The sequence below is a fragment of the Lytechinus variegatus genome, chromosome 13, assembly GCF_018143015.1.
Source record: "Lytechinus variegatus isolate NC3 chromosome 13, Lvar_3.0, whole genome shotgun sequence".
Taxonomy (NCBI): domain Eukaryota; kingdom Metazoa; phylum Echinodermata; class Echinoidea; order Temnopleuroida; family Toxopneustidae; genus Lytechinus; species Lytechinus variegatus.
In genome coordinates this window covers 19839002-19860243 of record NC_054752.1, presented here as the reverse complement: position 1 = coordinate 19860243, position 21242 = coordinate 19839002, and the positions used below count along the sequence as shown (strand labels likewise).

At 35.7% G+C, this 21242-nt stretch overlaps 1 protein-coding gene across 5 annotated transcripts in view; it reads left to right on the top strand.

Moving 5' to 3' along the window:
• Positions 1–349: 349 nt before the first annotated feature.
• Positions 350–21242, top strand: part of LOC121426460 (natural resistance-associated macrophage protein 2-like) — a 40844-nt gene continuing 19951 nt past the window's right edge. For 2 of the 5 annotated variants that reach the window (XM_041622772.1, XM_041622776.1), the window contains exons 1-4: positions 352–391; positions 11796–11871; positions 14599–14686; positions 18132–18232. In XM_041622772.1, coding sequence (XP_041478706.1) covers positions 11854–11871; positions 14599–14686; positions 18132–18232 — 207 coding nt within the window. In that variant the 5' untranslated portion in view covers positions 352–391; positions 11796–11853. Of the gene's footprint in view, positions 392–11795; positions 11872–14598; positions 14687–18131; positions 18233–21242 lie in introns of all 5 variants that reach the window. The other 3 variants (XM_041622773.1, XM_041622775.1, XM_041622774.1) reach the window with 3 other exon arrangements.

Here is a 21242-nt window from a genome sequence, read left to right as displayed (position 1 = left end):
TTCAGTCTTGTCGACATTAACTCGTTACAATGGTTAAAGCCGCATTCCTTTTACTTTCATTGTTAAAAACAAGGACCGCGGACCGATTTTTAAAGTGGGGGGGCTGAGCCAAAAGTGGGGAGGTGACCATAAAAATAGTGGAGGGCTGAAGCCCCCAGCCCCCTCCCACCGCCTCCGTGGCCCCTTAAAAAGGAAGAAATAAATTGTGAATTCCTTGTATGGGTCTTTCAAAGTCGGTGAGGAGCTTAAGTGACCGCGCCCCCTTAGTCGAAGTGAGCCCTCTCTCGATCGTCAATTACGTTACATATTGCGTAATCTTTGATTGTATCAGATTCGATTCAGAGGCGGAGCCGTAGGCGTAGCTGTAGTGTAGGAAGGAGTTGTTGGTAAGGTAAAGTATATCGTAATCATTTTTTGAAGAAACTAAACCGCTTCCCTGAACCGCAGTCTTCAATTCTATATTTTAACTCGGTTTTAACTGCAAATTGCAATTTTGGCAGGTTATTCCACGGCTATTTATTTATTGACCGTCTCGTCAGTCACACATGACACAGTCTCGACACCCAGGCCAGATGAGCGCCCGGCGGATCCGGACGGCAAAGCCAAAGCAGGCCTAGGGCAGGGGTGGTAGGATGGGGGGTCGGGTGTCCGGGCCGTACAGTTCATCTTATGAAGCCTTCTTTCTTTTTCTTTGTATTGATACAAATTCAATATTTGTAACCATCTTCTATTTTGTTCTTTATGATATTTCCTAACATTTTGTACTAAAAATTGCTGAAACTTTGCTTGTAATTTTTTCAAATGACTTTCTAAAAAGGCAGTGTATACAGCCACACGCGTGTGTCTTTACCATCCAGCCACACGCGTTTGGTTATATCCAGATTCCAGAACACCTATCTGTGGATACCGCCACACGCCGCCAGTAATAACAGTAAAACACGTACCGGTATGTAGGTCTGACCGTCTATATCACGATCAAAATAACCTCATTTCTTCATTAAATTCTTACATTCTAAACCCCTTTGATATCCTTAGATCGTTTCAATTTCATTCTCACTGTCTTCTCTCCTTGCTTTTCTTGTCTTGTTACAAACGGTCGTCTGTTTAACAGCAAATTCTCTTTTTCTACTTGTGTCGATTCTGGCTTCCTTCGCGGTGGCAGACCCATACAGCGTTAGCGCAGCGCAGTACTAGTAGACATACACAGTTTGTACCAAGCGTTAAGCATGCACGAATCCCGAGTTTCGTACGTACGCGCACATAGCCTAGAGTCAGTAGAGAATCGACACAAGTAGAAAAAGTGTGGAAATTTGCTATTTAACAGGCGGCCTTTTGTAACAAGACAAGAAAAGCAAGGAAAGAAGACGGTGAGAATGAAATTGAAACGATTTAAAGAAATCAGAGTGGTTTAGAATGTAAGAATTTAATGAAGAAATTAGGTTATTTTGATCGTGATATAGACGGTCAGACCTACATGTACATACGCGTTTTACTGTTATTACTGGCGGCGTGTGGCGGTATCCACAGATAGGTGTTCTGGAATCTGGATATAACCAAACGCGTGTGGCTGGATGGTAAAGACACACGCGTGTGGCTGTATACACTGCCTTCTAAAAATTGATTGTCATCATTGTCCGGACACACAACAACTAGGTATACTGGTATTCTAAGATCCATTTTATCTTAGATAAAATAAAATAGTTTATTTCCGTTAAAATCAGTGAGATAAAATACCCTTAAACTCTCTCCGAATTGGTATTCTGACATGTCTGAGAACAATTTTAGCTTCATTTTTATCTCTGTGTAGGCCTAGCGTCTATTGACTATTGTAATGGTAGGGGGTCCTAAAGCTGCACAGATCCTAAAGCTACACACCACTCATCGCGCATGCAGTTTTTAATGGCAAATGGCAAAGTGCGTAGCTTTAGGTCCCCCATCATAAGACACACCTTTTTTTAAAATCAATATCCAATTAGAAATGCGCTTTCATAGCTCTCTCATATCACTCAACCAATGGAAATCAATTCCGCTAGGAGGTGTGGCAAAGGAGTGAGATTGCGCCAATATATTAACTTCAAATATGCTTACACTAAACGCGTTTGCGTCTTTAGAGAGATTTCTTTTTAACAAAAATGACAATACTCATTTTTTTAAAGTCTATATATCGCATCTTTTTAAGCATCATTTCAAAGACAACAACATTAGTCAAGAAAAGTCTTATAAAATGCTTCCTGATTGCAAAGGAATTACTTTGAAGGACAAGTCCATTCCAACAAAAACTTGATTTGAATAAAACGAGAAAAATTCAACACTAAAAATTTCATCAGAATCTGATGTAAAATAAGAAAGTTAGGGCATTTCGCTTCATTTCACAAAACAGTTGTATGCACATCTCGGTTGATATGCAAATGAGGAACTGATGACATCACTCACTATTCCTTTTTTTATATTTTTGTCATTGTCATGTGAAATGAAGTTTCATTCCTCCCTGAAGACGTGGAATTCCATTATTTTAACATTTTGTGCTTCAGCCAAGGAGGTCCTAATCGTCAAATTCATAAAAATTGAAATTTTGCATAATTCAAATAATAAAAATCAAAAGAAATAGTGAGTGACATCATCGACTCTCTCATTTGGATATAACTGGCTCGTTCATATAACTATTTTGTTAAAATAAGCGAAACTTTGAAATGTCATAACTTTCTTATTTTACATCTGATTTTGATGAAATTTTCAGCATTGTGCCTGTTAAGATTTTTCTCTATTGATTTAAATCAACATTTTTCTGAGGTGGACTTGACCTTTAAGGTAATGTTCTCAATGAATATATCAATTTTCTTAATTTTCATCCTAACATTTGGAGTTAATTCATCTAGAAATATTGACAAAATCAATGTCACGGAGATAAAATAGCCCCTACCCTCTTTTAAGTTTATTTTATTTTTTGCAATGGCCAGATACGCGATGGGTATGTCTACGCAGCCATTGCTCTGTTGTGTATCATCATAGATACGCAAGATAAAATTTTAATTTTATCTGAGAGACAAAATATCATCTCAGAACTTCATTTTAAGAGATAAAATAAAGTATTTTAAAGATAAAATGACTTCAGAATACTGCCCCAGGCCATGGCATGGCCCTGGGTGCATTGCGTCATGCATTGCGTTAGTACGAACCTCGCATATACGTGTGAGTGCATTGTGCACAGCAACGCATGCAAAACTTCTATGATGGGATTAATGAGCTCTTGAGAAGAGTTTGGTTGCAAAAGGGGTTAGGTCCACTCCAAGAAAATAATTTTTTAGATTCTCCCATATTGCAATATTCTGATGCAAAACTAAATTTTCATGCTACCCTACATGTACCCTGAGAACAAAGCAAAAATTAGGAGGAAGATACAAAGAATTTGGTTAAGAGATAAAACCTGGAAACTCCACTACATTTTTCCAGTACACCTGGTAATAGGGTAAATAAAATTGGGTTCAAGAAATCTACTTGTCTTCATATTTTGTAAAATATTCTTTTCCAAAAAAATTCTGTGTTGACCTAACCCCTTTTCCAATCAAACTGAAATGGACTTAACTGCTTTTGAAAAAAAGGTGATTTTCTTTGCCATTTTAGTCAAATTTCAAATGGGAATATCAATAGGAGTGGGCTATAATTGGGTGATTTTTGGTTTTACTGTGGGAACAGTTTTTTGTGTTCCTTTTACCTTATCTCAACATGAAATGACAATATTTTCTGTCGGGTGTGCCGGGCCAAAATCCAAAATGGCCACCAAAACCCCCCAAAATCACAGTTTTGGCCACAACTTCTTTACTTGGTGGTCTTTTTCTCTGGTTTTGGTGTCTATTCATATGTACATGTATTTGGGGGCAGGCAATTTGTTTTTCCTATAATTAGTATATTAAACCATTATTTGTAGAGTTAAAAGGTAATTATACCTAAATTTTCCAATTTTTATAGTCCTTTTTCAGCAAAATGTAGGTTTTATCGCCCTGGGGCCCCGTTCCTCAACACCGTCATAAGTCTAACTTCTTTACTAAATCGGAGATAGTGAGCTACTTGTCCGCTAACCGTTTCACGAAGCCCTCTTTACCAAGATCTGGTACAACAACCTCACTAAATATTTATGACACCTCCGTACCTGTCATAACTTCTTTCTTAATGATGTAGTGGCATCACGTGGGTAGACTATGACATGCAAAAGTGTAGAGAAATTTGAAAATTATAATCTTACGTAATCAATCATAGAGGTTGAAATTACATCCCAAAACAAGTGGGATAATGCATTCAATGATCAATGTAATACAAAGAAACTATGAAAACTGTTGGTAAAACGCCAAAAAAAACATTCATTTTGAAATAGTAAAATAATTTAATCGATAGAAATTCTACCACGCCAGGCCATCCATAACTGGACATGTATTTGTCGTTTTCAGACCCTACTGACATTTGGATAAATTCTAATCTCTAATTTATGCATATAATTTGTCAAATTGTAAGTTTCGGTATCAAAGACTTATAAAAAAAAATGTTAACTATATTTCGATGATGTTTGGAATCGTAAACCATTGTATAATTATCATAATTTTACAAATAAAACCGTTATGGTTTTACTTTCGTAAACTATTAACATTGGATATCCCGGGGGTACCCATCTCAACGTCCACATGTGATTTTTTAGTCATGAAATAAATTATTCATAATTCCATTTTTCAGCAATTGAATGTCCCAGTCTTCATGGTCTAAATATGTATGATGCATAATTTACCTGTGCTATTATTTTTAAAAGATTTATTTCCCAATTCATCACATTTACAATTTTGTCATAATTTTTCTTTTTGAAAATTATGCTATTTTGTGACTAAGGCTACGTCTCGTCTGCTCTTTCTACCGATAGTATCGATATCAAGGTATTTTAGTTAGGAAGCCTTTCGTGAAACAGGTTTAGTAAGATTGGAACTAACTCCGTGGTTTGTGGATAAAGATATGACTAACTTGTCCAGGTGTTGAGAAACGGGCCCCTGGGGTTCTTGGATATTAGATGGTACGGGTCAACAATGGCAAGCAGCTTCACAGAGCTCTATTGCTTTTATTCCTCTACTATGGGTTATACGGATATTTGTGAAATCTATCTTATTAAATAAAGAAAAATTAATTATCCATAGGGGCAATACAGTATACAATGTACTGTTACTGTACATACTACACTGCATATTTCCATGCATTGACCACCATGACATATGGCAAGGCCTGTATATAAACTATAGTGTCATAGAAAATAAGCTCTTAATAAATAAGCTCTTAAGGTTTAAAATTAGATTGTGAATTTGATTGCTTGTCAGCTGATGTACATGATGAAACCAGCAACGTAAATTGCACATAAAATATCACATACTTACATCACATATCGACATGTACTAGCCATATCTTCATTTGGAGGCTTTTTTTCCTGGTTGTAGTGTCTAACTGGCCTATGTTTATGGGGTCAGGTAGCTATATAATCATGGTAAATGTTGATCAACAGACAATCAGAACCAAGGATTCCATGTAAGTTACCATTAAGTTAACATAATGGTTAAATTTTTATGCAACGGTGCCCAGAATATCTACAGTGTAAATGCCATGATGTGGGGTTAATTACCTTTCTCCACCCCCTGAATTAGCCTATTTGACAAAACATGTCCTCAGTTTCTGAGACAAAACATATCTTCAATTTCTGAGGCAACTAATTCTAAACCTAATACCTCTTTCATAAACCCAAACAGAAACTTACATAAACTTTCAATATTACAAAATATATTAGATGATAAATTAGAATGGACAAACAGTAATCATATGACACTAAATCCTAGTAAGTGCATGGCAATGAACATAACATTTATGAAAAATGCACCCTTTTGTGAGTCTTTGCATATCGGGGAATCAGAACTGCCTTATGTTGATACTTTAAAGATTTTAGGAGTTTATATTCAACATAATTTAAAATGGGACTTCCATATAAATGAAATGTTAAAAAAGTGCAATAAAACTTTATATGTTTAGATTAGTGAAAAAATATAAATTACCAATTTCTGACTTAATACAAATATACATCGGATACATCCGCCCTGTTTTAGAATATTGTGTACCTGTGTTTAATGGAAGTTTGACTTTAGACCATGTACAGAAACTAGAAAGAATTCAGAAAAGAGAATGTAAAATCATCTTAGGTCAAAGTTATTCAACTTATAAAGATGCTTTAAAACGATGCAAACTGGATACACTTAAAGATAGACGTCAACAATTATGCACTGATTTTGCAGTTTCTATAAGCAAAAAATCAACATTGTAAAAAATGGTTTCCAGAAAGGAACGTTGTTGGCATGAATTTACGCAATAAACAAAAGTATATGCAATACAAATGCAGGACCTCCCGTTTTAAACAAAGTGCAATACCATATTTCATTAACCTCCTTAATAACTCATAAAGTGTATATTTTCATTGTAATTTCATTGTATACTGTATTTTTTTAATGTACTATTTTATCATTACACTATTGTTTTATGCTATACATGTTCAATTGTAATACCTTTGTAAATACATACATTTCAGCTTTTTTAGCTGCAGTATGTGTATGATTGTTTTACTGGAAATAAACCATGAAATGAAATGAATTACTATGAATTAGGCGGCTAATAGCAGCATAATTTGGTCGTAAAATTGGAGGAGGACAAGAGTTATCCGCATTACTCTGATGCTGCTATTATCCGCATAATAGCGGCATCGGGATAAGATTTTGAGTTTATGAACGCATTTCCAAATAATGCGGATAATTGCCATTGTGCGGTCACAAGGTCACCCTTTACCAACACAACCGCATCGGAGGGGGCGTGTCCAGTTGTCATGGCAATTATCCGCCTTTTTCAGGACGGGCGCTTGTAAAAATCATGCGGCTTATTTTCGGAGTTTATGAACGCAATTTTTATTGAATTATCCGCATTACTCTTAGGCGGCTAATTGGAGGATAGGTTTATGAAAAGGGTATTAGAGCTCATTTTTCCTTTTTTTATTTTTTATACATGCCTTGTCATGGTGGCCAATGCATTTGTGCAGTGCAGTACGGTATGTACAGTACAATGTATACTGTATAGCCCCTATGGATAATTAACTTTTTTTTATTTAAGATATATTTCACAAATATCCGTAAAACTAGGAGTGGGCTATAAATGGGTGATTTTTGGTTTTACTGTGGGAACAGTTTTTTTGTGTTCCTTTTTACCTTATCTCAACATGAAATGACAATATTTTTTGTCTCGGGTCCGAGAAAAAAGTGTGCGGGCCAAAATCCAAAATGGCCGCCAAAACCCCCAAATCACAGTTTTGGCCACAACTTCTTCATTTGGTGGTCTTTTTCTTTGGTTTTGGTGTCTATTCATATGTATTTGGGGGCAGGCAATTTGTTTTTCCTATAATTAGCACTTTTAAACCATTATTTGTAGAGTTAAATGGTAATTATACCTAAATTTTCCAATTTTTTATAGCCTTTTTTCAGCCAAATGTAGGTTTTATCGTCCTGGAATTCTTGGATATTAGATGGTACGAGGTCAACAATAGCAAGCAGCTTCATAGAGCTATATTGCTTTTATTCCTCTACTATTGGTTTTACGGATATTTGTGAAATATATCTATTAAATAAAAAATGTTAATTATCCATAGGGGCAATACAGTATACAATGTACTGTTACTGTACATCATGTACATACTACACTGCATATTTCCATGCATTGACCACCATGACATATGACAAGGCCTTTATATAAACTACATGTATAGTGTCATAGAAATAAGCTCTTAAGGTTTAAAATTAGATTGTGAATTTGATTGCTTGTCAGCTGATAAACATGATGAAACGAGCAACGTAAATTGCACATAAAATATCACATATTATATACACGTGTACATCACATATCTACATGTACATGTAGCCATATCTTCTTCATTTGGAGGCTTTTTTTTACCTGGTTGTGGTGTCTAACTGGCCTATGTTTATGGGGTCAGGTAACTACATGTATGATCAACAGCCAATCAGAGCCAAGGATTCCATGTAAGTTACCATTAAGTTAACATAATGGTAAATTTTTATGCAACGGGGCCCAGAATATCTAGTGTAAATGCCATGATGTGGGGTTAATTACCTTTCTCCGCCCCCTGAATTAGCATATTTGACAAAACATGTCCTCAGTTTCTGAGACAAAACATATATTCAATTTCTGAGGCATCTAATTCTAAACCTAAGAGCTCATTTCTACATGTATAACACTATAGTTTATACATGCCTTGTCATGGTGGCCAATGCATTTATGCAGTGCAGTATGTACAGTACATTGTATACTGTATAGCCCCTATATGGATAATTAACATTTTTTTTATTCAAGATATATTTAACAAATATCCGTAAAACCCATAGTAGAGGAATAAAAGCGATATAGCTCTATGAAGCTGCTTGCTATTGTTGACCTCGTACCATCTAATATCCCTAGAACCGCAGGACGATAAAATCTACTTTTGGCTGAAAAAAGGCTATAAAAATTGAAAAATTTAGGTATAATTACCTTTTAACTCTACAAATATTGGTTTAAAAGTACTAATTATAGGAAAAACAGATTGCCTGCCCCCAAATACATATGAATAGACACCAAAACCAAAGAAAAAGACCACCAAATAAAGAAGTTGTGGCCAAAACTGTGATTTTGGGTGGTTTTGGCGGCCATTTTGGATTTTGGCCCGGCACACTTTTTTCTCGGACCCAAGACAAAAAATATTGTCATTTCATGTTGAGATACATTACAAGGAATAAAAAAAAACTGTTCCCATATTGAAATTACAAAAAAAAAGTATTTTTGAGACCCATGTATAGCCCACTCCTAATATCAACTTTTCTTTGGTACCATCTTATAGAGCTACTAAAAATCTGTACATTGATACATTGAGACAAAAGAAAAAAATGAATCAAATTGATAAAAAATGGACCTAAACCGTTTTTTTCAAGTGAGCTCTTCATTTGACAGTTCATTTCACATTTGATAATGGGAGATGGAGACAACAGGTCATACAGTATCTGTTTCATGTCTAATTCCAACAATATCGCATGTTAATTTTCATTACCGGTACCTTTTTATAAGTTTAGCTGCTGAAGTCAAGTTAATTTTAATGTATATCAAAAGAAGGAACATAGATAAGTTTCCTTTCGCAAAGTGTGATTAACTTGTGGATTCCCCTCCATTGTTCAGTTTATTTTACTCATCCGTCATTCACAGTTTCTTTCAAGTTGGTGCACTGATTCCCCTTAATTATCATCAACAAATTTTTTTTATCTTTATTGTTGTTCTGAACATGCCCAAGTTTATGATTTGATGAGCCTGGATAGAATTAAGGAAATGTCCCTGCTCAGATCCTGAATGTAAAATGCAGAAATACATCTGTTTTCTGTTTCTGTTTATGGTAACTCCCGTAGGAACTCGACAGGACAGCTTTTGCTGGTAAACGCCAAGCTGGTATATAATCAATTACCTAGGGAACATTTTACATCAGTCATAGTGGTTGACCTCATAGACAACAGATATTATTCTCAGGTCTTTTTTTTATTGAAGACAATGCCAGAGTGGGGATTCAAACTCACAACCTTGTGATTACGAGTCCAGTGCTTCATACTAGACCACACTCCAATGCTAATACTAGACCATTTATGGCATAAAGTCCAATGCTACAAACTTTAAACGGACTAAAATGGAAAAAAAAGCAAGATCAACAACATTTTTGTAGAATTTAGAACATGAAATGAGCTTCCAACTGCTGAACATATAATTGAGAGCTCTATCATCTTGGAATTAATTTAGCCCTATGTCAGAGGGACATTTTTTTGGGGACGCACTGTATACATTTTATGCACATCTGCGGTAGTGCCATCTAGTGCTCATTGTAGATCCTGCCAAAAGAGGGCCCACAAAAAAACTCTAATTTAAAGTGTTTGAGCACTCGGGTGAAAAAGAAAAATGATCCCCAAGATTATAGTAATGAAAAAAAAATTATAACTGAATGGAACTGAGGATTGATGAAGAAACATCTTTGTAATTTTAGTATTATAGGCTTGGTGCATCCACATTTATTTCATTTTATTTGCAGTTTTCTTCAGAAAATTGAAATTATTGAACATAATTTGTCTTTTTCTGACAAAATGCAGTCTTGATAAGTTCCAACTGTAGATCGTATTGTGTGAGTTTTTGGTGATTTGTGAAAGAGTTACAATCAAACGCAACTCTAAAAATCACACGCAACTTGATTTTCAACCACTCAAAAGCGCGCATTTTGGAGTTGCGATTGATTTGTTGACTTGCGTTTAAACGCAAGTCAAAATATCAATCGCAAGTCCCTAATGCGCGCTGTTGATTGGTTGAATATCAAGTTGTGCGTGATTTTTAGAGTTGCGATTGATTGCAACTCTTTCTGCAACGGGCCCCTGGTCACATAAATCGTCTACAATGATAAATGCCTAGTATTGGGCAAACATACAGATTTGTTATTGGACCAAGTACCATGAACTTGATATCATATTGCAAATGCAGATGAGTAGGATATACATGTGCTGTGCTGTGCAGTCTTATCATTGTGATAGATTGTACATGTACAATATTAAAAAATATTGTACTGGTCGATGCTTTTATTATATACATTTATGTTTTTCATAGAGCATTTTCATTGGTACTGTGGCTGCATGGGGAGGAGTAAAATTGGGAAAAATGCTTTTTAATAAGACTGAGCGTAGATGGACAGATCATTGAGCAGGTTGTAGACCTGGGGGGGGGGGGGGGGCAGGGGCACACAAATCATTTTTTGATGGGGGTGTGCCTCACGAAACTTTAAAATGGGGGTCTAAGGAACTGACTAAAAGGGTAACGTACAGGCAGGGCCTTGTGAAGTAAATATCTACCGCGCGGTTCATGGGCTAGCCATGCATGGAGAGGTTACATGTTATATCATGGACCTACTACAACCCATGGTTATACATGTATGTAAGGACATGTGTAGGGAGTTGCGAAGCCATACGCGCATCTCTCACATGCGCAATTTGAGCAGGGCTTGGGAACTGAGATGTCTCGTAACAGGGTCTTGCGAGCTGGGCTGGGCGGCTCCTGAACTTAACTTTTGTCATTCAGGGTATCTAGAGAACTGAAAATTATGTACAGTATGTAGGTCTGAAAAGGGGGGGTCTTCAAAAGGGCATATCCTTGTACCACCAACATATGTGAGTCCCCACCCCCCTCCCCCGCCGGTTTGTAGACTGGTACTGTACAGACACACGTGTATTTTGGCACAGAATACATACATACTAGCCTATATGCTCAATGAAAGATCTATTTTATATAGAACTGTTAACATTGCCTAATGGGCTAAAGCTCCTGCATGTATTGCTTGGAGCTGATGTTTGGGCAGTCAAGGCTACAATGTTGTATGAAATTGGGATTTACCAAGTTTATAGATGAAATATCCTGGAACTCAAATTTGCTGATGGGTTATAAAAATAAGAAGTAATATTTGATGCACAAATAATATTATATGACAACCCCCCCTTCAAAAAGGAGTGTTGAAGAAAGGGTCAGGGGGGGTCACCTCCCCTCTCATCTGTGTATACAAAGCACTTGTTTCATTATCTCACAGGCTACACTTGTCTCTCATTGAACTACATTTTACCCATTCATTTGTGTGCAGCTCAGCATATTTAATCTTCTTGGACTTTTTCATGTACATTCAGGGAGTTCATTGATCGGATGAGCCCTGGCCAGTTTTACCTGTGAAAAGCTGTGGATGGCATGGAACACAATTATCAGGTTAAATATTGAAGAAAAAAATACAATTCATAGACTCAAGTGCTTATTCCCACCAGCTTAAATTGTTTCATTACTAATCCTCACATTCTACAATTTTAAGGAAGCGGCTCTGAAAGACACAAAATTGCCTTTGATTATTAAATTATATTAACTCATTGAGTGCTTCGTGCACGCTACGTATCCTACTATAACATGCCACACTCGTGCTCGCATGCCTACTATTGATTGCTTTGTGCTTGCATTGTTTCCTACCCTCGCCTGCTTCGTGCATGACTGCGCACATTCGGAATAACAATCATTGTTACGCCGTTTTGCATTGTATTGGGCATCGCATGCACGCCGCAATTAGCACTATTGTGTGCAGTGTGAACTCTGCTTTCTGACAGATAAACGTACTCACGCGGTTTACATTCGACTTTTTCGAGTATTTCTACATTTTTTACAAGATATGGCTCCGCCTCTGAGAGGGAAGAGACCTAGGTTTTTGATCCATACAAAACACTCCACAAAATGGAACTACTTGATACAACTCATATTTTAGCGGTAAAGATAATAACCAATCCATATAATGAGGACATCATTATAAGGGGTATGAAATTTCCTACAACTTTACTACACAATATTTTGTGGATAAACTAATTGTTTGAGAGTTACAAGCAATTGTAATCATGACTATTGGAAGGAGTGAATACGACTCGCAATCCCAAAATCAATGTGGCACAGGGGGGGTTTTGTGGCTGGCACAGGGGATTAGCATCGGATTAGCAATGTGGCATTGGCTTAGTAGTGTGCGTGGCATGTTAAGAGTTAAATCTTGTATATTATATGCAGCCGCTTTCCATCATTTGTGTACTACATTGACTATTTGAGTGTAAAATATAGAGATTAACAATGGAAAATTGCTGGATACTGGTCTGCATGTAATACACAGCATAAAATATAAAAACTGTCATAGGCTACTTTATGATACAATTTGTCTATAAAGTTTATCATGAATTTGATGATATTTGTGTACTTAATCGGCATTTCTCAGAAATCTGTATGCCGTGTAAAACGTGTGCCAGGCCTCCTTGGACTGATATTTTGTTGATGCATGGTCATTTCCATTTCTGCACAAATTGCACTTTATACTTTTTTTGAAAAATGTTTTCTTGTGTCTTGTGTGTGTGCTGCATGTTATACCTGTTCCATTGACACTAATCATTCTCATATAGTAGGGAAGTCATATTACATGTAAGATGAGCCATTTTTTTGCTTTTTGCATGTTTAAAACTGATACATTGTATGATTAATATTCTTGGAGAAATAGTACCTTGCCTTACATTACAATTCTAGGGAAACATTTTTTACCTAATAGATGTATTTCAGAGTTTGGAATGCATGGTACACAGCAATGTACATTTCCTGCTAAACTGGGGTTTCCCCTACATGTAAATACAGAGCTACATGTGTGCATGTTGCTGTACAACTTTTACAAATGTGAACAATTGCACCTGCCCTCCCATATACTGTGCAGAGTTTTTTCAGGGTCATACACACAATCAAAAAGTGGGAGATGAAGTTTGCTTTGAAATATTTTACCCTCTTTCACTTGCATACTTTATGGGAATTTGGGAAGCCAGGGTCAGGAGACCCCCCCCCCCCCCCGACGAAATAAATAAATGTAGAAAAGCAAACACATACATGTATAGATTTATAGATGAATGAATGAATCTAAAATAAAACTGAGATGCAGTGTATTGCATGATAGTAATAATGATTAGAAAGTCGTTGAAGACAAATTAAATAATAAAGCAACCCAAAAAACAATGGATGAAAACAGATACTGTAAAAATCAACCAACACTACTTGTACATGTATAGAATGATGGTGTTATTATATTTCCCCCTTTTTTTCAAAGGTGGTGTAATGTACATTGCTACTTCCTCATTTTCAATTTCATTCAATATTTTTAGTTTGATTTTTTATTTCACAAACCAGACAAATAATTCATTTAAAAAAAGTAGCCCAATCATTATTGTTTTGAAATCGACTAGACCAAATATTAAAACAGTACCTTGCATGAGGAAAAACATAGTGCCAATAGAGCATACTCTTGTAATGCCCAATTAATACATAGTTTTCTAATTACTCCCAATTTCTGTTTCATCTTTAATTCTACTTTCAGAGATGCCAAGTTCAAAGACCAGCTATGCGTGAGATTTTCTGTGAATCTGAGTGAGATCACAGACATTGTGTACAAAGTATATGGGGATAGGCTGTGATAGTTGCGTGAGACAGAGATTTGAGGGGATGAACAAGAGTCCAAAATGCTTGAGTCTCACGCATAATGCGTGAGACTTGGTAGCTCTGTACTCTATCAATATGGTTAGCAAACAACATGTATACATGTACATGTAGTTGTTTAATCCTTCACCAAGGCATTTGTATGTAGATACTGATTCAACTGTGATGTTTTGATATGTGCAATCCTGGGGCTGCTTTTCTCTTAAAATTTTATGAATAGTGTATATGTACGGTACATTACATTCAGACCTTGAACAAAACTGGCCTCCTCAAAATTGGTTTGCCTGATTAACTTTATTACGTCACTTACTGTTCATAGGCTATTCAGGCACAGTATGTGCACATTTTCTATACACAAGGTACATAGTATTATTTATAGAGTCCGACCAGCACATAATGTCATTTTTCTTCTTCTTTCCCCCTATTAAATCCTCTCGGTAGGAGCTGCCTTTAGAAGAAAGCATGGGCGAACCTTCACAAACAGAACAGGTTCCTAAGAACATCTCAAGCACACAGCCTCATGAAGAAGGTAAAAGACTACATGCGTGTACTGTGCATGCACTGTGACCGATAACTAAAATTACATGTGTGGGGTTGTTAGACTTTTTTTCTTATTTTGTAAAATCTGTGCCATTTCACATTTTGATTATGTTGTTCATTTCTGTTATTTTTCATGAATGTTCACACTAACACTGGGTTGAATATTTGATCAAACAATAATAATAATCAACTATTATTCAGTGTTGTTCGGTGAAGGGTTCAGGTTTCGTTTGTAAAATCAGTGTCATATTTAACATTTTTAGTAAAAATTTTAAGTAATTTAATTCATTTTATTCAATTATCAATATTCACACTAATAACTTGAGTTACAAATTTTTTGATCTCTTTACTTTTTACAGTTTGTATGATTATGGTAAACAAAACAGTTTAATTATTTAATTCCTCCATGTACATGTACAGAGCTGCCAACTATTAAGAAAAGTTATGATTTTCAATTTCATGTCAATTTATGCCATTATGCTCTTCTTTATATTACCTCTTCAAAGAAATTCATAATAACGATTTGATTGGTGCATACATGTATGAAATTATGACTTTTTTGTCAAAATTCTAACTTTTGAGCTTCAGGATTACTACTCTTTACTTTCAAAGGTTGGCAGCTCTGCATGTATACGGTACATGAAAAAAAGAAATGCTCTTCATACACATATAAACCACCATGGTTTTTACAAATCGTACCACATCTACCTTGGTACCGGCTGTCATTATCAAGTTCATTTAGGTACACAACATCTATACATGTACATCCAAGGTCACATATCATCAGGCCTACATGTATGTAGTCTGCTGTGCAAACCCTTCTCTCGAGTTAAGGGTCTGAATTGCAGCCTACTCATGCCTTGTGTACTGAAGGCCCTCTCAGTTTTGTATGTCTTTGCGTGGAGACACACTTGGTGATCAACGGTGGCGGCGGCGTCAACATCAAATGTATTACTTAACATCCTATTAGAGTTTCATGTCACATGACCAAGGTCAGAGGTCATTTAGGATCAGTGAACTTTGGCCTATTTGGGGGTATCTGTTGATCGGCCCACCATCGCAATGTAACTCCTAGAATGTGAAATGCCCTACAAATGTTATTATTGTAAAATTATTATTATACCTTCCATCTTCTTATTAAAGTAGCTTGCCCTTGCTTGTGATCATCTTAAAGATTCATGTGGTCTGGAGACAGCAGGCATGGATCGGGGGGGGGGGGGGGGGGGGGGGGGGAATGGAAGGTGCACCCAGTAAAATTGAAAGTGAAATGGTGCACCCCATAGAATGTCTTAATCATTGCGCGATCTGTCATGCCTGTGAAACGAGCGATGACCTTTTTTGGGTGGGGGGGGGTGTCAAACTTTTCAGGAGACAAAATGTCTTTTATTTTGGATTGATGACCTTTAATAATTTGCACCACTAAAAGTCTGAAGTCCTCTGAATATGCGCCTGAATAGGTATTGCCTGTGATGCATTTCTCACTCAATATCATGAGATTGATATTTAAATAGGGGACCATTCTAATGTGGGTGTGTATGTTTGGTAATAAACCACACTCATCAAACTCTATCCATTTCATTAATACATGTGACTTTACATTCAGGAGGTGGTGGTGTTTCTTTTTCACAACCGGGTCAAGGTTCATTAGAAACTGAGGGAGAAGGTAAGTTTCTCCACGTTATTTTCTTTTTGAAAATTAAGAATATACATCTGGGATTTTCTCCAACTCATATATCAATCGAATTAAAGTTTCTGTTGGAATATAATATAATATGAAGTGGTACAGTGACTTTGGATTGCACTATTAATATGCTTGTATAATGTTCCTTGTCCCATTATCAAAGTATTGTATACAACAGTGCAGCTATTAAAGATTTAACTAGTTTTCTATGTTTACTAATATTTGTGTTAATAGAGGGTAAAGTGACTGTTACACTAATTTATAATTTTTGTTCTTTATTCTTTGTTATTTTAACAATGGGTTTTATGTTTGTAAAGTTAGCTTCTATGACACTAATTTTTGTTCTTTATTCTTCATTATTTTTACAACAGGGTCGTTTCATAAGTTTTTAAAGTAATGAAAGACTTTACAATGACTAAAACATGTCTTTGATTTCGTACTATAAACTACATGTATGTGTAAAATGCCATTTTTTTTTTGCAAAGTACCATAGGAATGGATGTCCTTTTTATTTTTCTGAGAAATTACATGGATATGTTTGCTTGTAATAATTCTAGTCTACAATTTACAAATATCATAATCTCAAGCTGATAGTCAATGGAAATACTCTGTTTTTATAAAATCCTGCATGACTTTTCAAAAAGCTACTAGTATGATGATATAGCCCTTAAAGGGATGTTTCATCAAGAGCTTTAATAGGGCCTTTTCCCACATGAATATTATTATTATAACGATGATTACAATTTGTCTTTAGAATCATCAAACCTTTCACACGGAAACTTTGTACTGTAATCTGAGTGGAACTAACTGGAATTCACCTCCGGAGTAATATTTGAATTTGTGATTTTGATTAGCATTTGTGATTATTGTTTGGTTTCACACGTGCTATTTTTACTGGCATCATTCAAATTACAATTTTTACCGTGTGAAAGGGCATATAGTGTGACATGTACGTACACATGATACAGGTACATGGTACATAACACATTGTACATGGTGTGATTTGGAGGTGGTACAAATCAATTTTCAAATGAACATGAATTACATGATACATGCACTTCTCAAGAACTATATTATGGACTATTAGATATGACAATGAAATTTGATTTTGAACCTTTTGTTGAGAACCTTTATAATAGGCTGCATTGTGGTACATACATGTACAAATAATAAATGTTCATGAGTGCAATGGACAGAATACTTCATGAGGTGAAATATGAAATGATCCAGTCAACGAGGCGTAGACAAGCTGAATGGATCACTCATGTAATCTTTCACTGAATAGAAGAATCCTGTTCATTGCACGAATGAAAAGAACATTCATTATTTGATTTATATGCCAGCTAAAAGTAGATCCTTATCATTTAAATAGGAATTTAAATTTGTATGCAAGAGTGCATTCAAGGTCATTGCGAACGCAGTATGTTGATTGTCACATGCTAACATACAAACCCACGCACTATGTTTATGTGCACTGCCGGTGATCTTGGCGCATGCGTGCAATGGACAAAATCTTATTGATAAAAAATTGCATGATGAATGGATCCAAAAATTGCATGAATTGGATTATGACGTAATTGTAAAAGTGGGCTGAATGATCGACATCAAACGACCAATCAAATGGCATGGATTTATCTACTAGGTGTCACATAAATACTATACATGTATAATGAAAGCTTTATGTACTGTACATAATAATATGCATTGGTCCATCTATTTATTTTCCACCTCTGTTCATGTATTATCCTTTTAGATCCAGTGCTATCCAATGGACGTCAGACACAATATGCATCTACAACGGAGAATGGGGGAACGTACTTTGATGAAAGGATTCCAATCCCAGACCAAGAAAATGTAAGTGGGCCATTGTTGGTGACGTGTGACCCAAATTATCAAAAATCTTAACTTTAAAGGGAATGAAACCTTTGGAACAAATAGGCTTGTGTAGAAACAGTAAAATCTAAGATTAAGAATAAAGAAAGTTTGAGAAATATCGGACAAATAGTGAGAAAGTTATGAGCATTTGAATATTGCAATCACTAATGCTATGGAGATCCTCACATTGGCAATGCGACAAGGATGTGTGATGTCACTGATGAGCAACTTTCCCTTTGGTGGACTATAAAATACCCTCAAAATGTCTCTTTTTGCTTTTTCTCATGATGATACAAACTCTTTATCCATGATGTATTCTTAAAAATATGTAATATGCCCTCATGTAGAAAGAACACGTAATCTATGGGTAGATGTGATAAAAGAGGCAATTCAAGTGAAATATATACTAAAGTAATGGGGAGAGTTGTTCACAAGTGACATCACACATCTTTGTCGCATTTGTCTCCATAGCATTAGTGATCGCAATATTCAAATGCTCATAACTTTCTCATTATTTGTCCGATTTTTCTCAAACTTTCGTTGATCTGTTTCTTTGATTTTTCTGTTTTCACACAAGCTATCATGTTCCAATTGTTTCATTCTCCTTTAATTAGTTATAAATCTAAAAATTTTAGAAATTTATAATTAATTATGATGATTTTGAAAGTTTGATTTCTTTTTAAAATTCAGAGGAATTTCAAAATGAAATAGGACTTTCAAAATCATGCTTCTGTGTTAAGTCACACACTTGATCCACTTTTTTTGACCTCTGACTGTGAACCTGCATTTTGGAGACTGCAAAAAATATTTCCAAATAATACATTTAGCTTACTATGAACATGTTAATGTTATACAACCTTTGAATTATCATTTATCTCTATTTTTTAGATTTCTAATTAAAGTCAAGATTTGTCAAAATTAAATAGTTCATACACATGACCAAGAATGGCCAAAGTATTTCATTTCTTTGCTTCTCTGATGGTTAAGCCCACCTATGTAAAACTTTATTTGAGTAAATATTGAAATATTGAACAAACATAAATCCAAAATTTTATTGAAATCAGATGAAGAAAGTTAAGCCATTTTTTAAATTTTGTTAGAAAGTTATTGACAAGGAAAAAAAAGTGAGGCTTATAATAGAATTTTGTAATGATACCCCAGTATTATGCATTGGAATATATTCTACTGTATTTTGTAATACCATCTTTACTCTGTATTGTTCTATTTATGAAGTTTGGAAAAAAAATGAATCAATATTCAAGTGATATGTATATCTTCATATACAGCATATTTTGGGGTTGTCCTACCCCCACCCTGAAAATTCCCTACACTGTTTGTGATATACAGTAATTATATAGTTTTTGTCTCACCTGCGAAGCAAAGTGAGACTATAGGCGCCGCTTTTCCGACGGCGGCGGCGGCGGCGGCGGCGGCGACGGCGGCGGCGGCGTCAACATCAAATCTTAACCTGAGGTTAAGTTTTTGAAATGACGTCATAACTTAGAAAGTATATGGACCTAGTTAATAAAACTTGGCCATAAGGTTAATCAAGTATTACTGAACATCCTATTAGAGTTTCATGTCACATGATCAAGGTCAAAGGTCATTTAGGGTCAATGAACTTAGACCATGTTGGAGGAATCAACATCGAAATCTTAACCTGAGGTTAAGTTTTTGAAATGTCATCATAACTTAGAAAATATATGGACCTAGTTCATGAAACTTGGACATTAGGTTAATCAAGTATCACTGAACATCCTACATGAGTTTCACGTCACATGACCAAGGTCAAAGGTCATTTAGGGTCAATGAACTTTGGCCGAATTGGGGATATCTGTTGAATTCCCATCATAACTTTGAAAGTTTATGGATCTGATTCATGAAACTTGGACACAATAGTAATCAAGCATCACTGAAAATTTTGTGCAAGTTTCAGGTCTCATGATTAAGGTCAAAGGTCATTTAGGGTCAATGAACTTTTGCCGAATCGGGGGTATCTGTTGAATTACCATCATAACTTTGAAAGTTTATTGGTCTAGTTCATTAAACTTGGACATTAGAGTAATCAAGTATCACTGAACATCCTGTGCGCGTTTCAGGTCACATGACCAAGGTCAAAGGTCAATGAACTTTGGCCGAATTGGGTGTATCTGTTGAATTAACATCATAAGTTTGAAAGTTTATGGATCTGATTCATGAAACTTGTACATAAGAGTAATCAAGTATCACTGAACATCCTGTTCGAGTTTCAGGTCACCTGATCAAGGTCAAAGGTCATGTAAGGTCAATGAACTTTGGCTATGTTGGGTTTTTTTGTTGAATAACCATCATATCTCTGTAAGTTTATTGGTCTAGTTCATAAAAAAGTGGACATAAGAGTAACCATGTATCACTGAACATCTTGTTTGTTGAATAACCATCATATCTCTGTAAGTTTATTGGTCTAGTTCATAAAAAGTGGACATAAGAGTAACCATGTATCACTGAACATCTTGTGCGAGTTAGAGTGGTATTCAAAGTCAGCACTGCTGCTATATTGAACCGCGTGATGCAGGTGAGACGGCCAGAGGCATTCCACTTGTTGTTAAGTTATTTTTCTTAAACTTATGCTTTTAACATGTCTTTGGTGAATATACTGTATGATCCTCATGCACGAATTGTTTTCATGGAGGGACGGGGTAGATTTAAATGTCCATGTACACGTTTGAATGACTTTAATGATATTATATTAATATTTGTAGAATATTTCAGGGAAGGAAACCATATGAGACTTCCTTTATTGATGATTTACGGTCATGTTGCTTTCCTGTGTATGGAGTTTTAATGAATTTGAAGAAAAAAAATAGGAACAAATGATGTAAACTTCCTCTTCCTTTTCTGTTTCCCTTCCTTTAGAAGTTGACCCATAAATGTCTCAATCAATGTGAGGACCCATCAATGTGGAATTTGATGACTGTTTTTCTTTTGAACTCTCATGCCATTTTGAGAC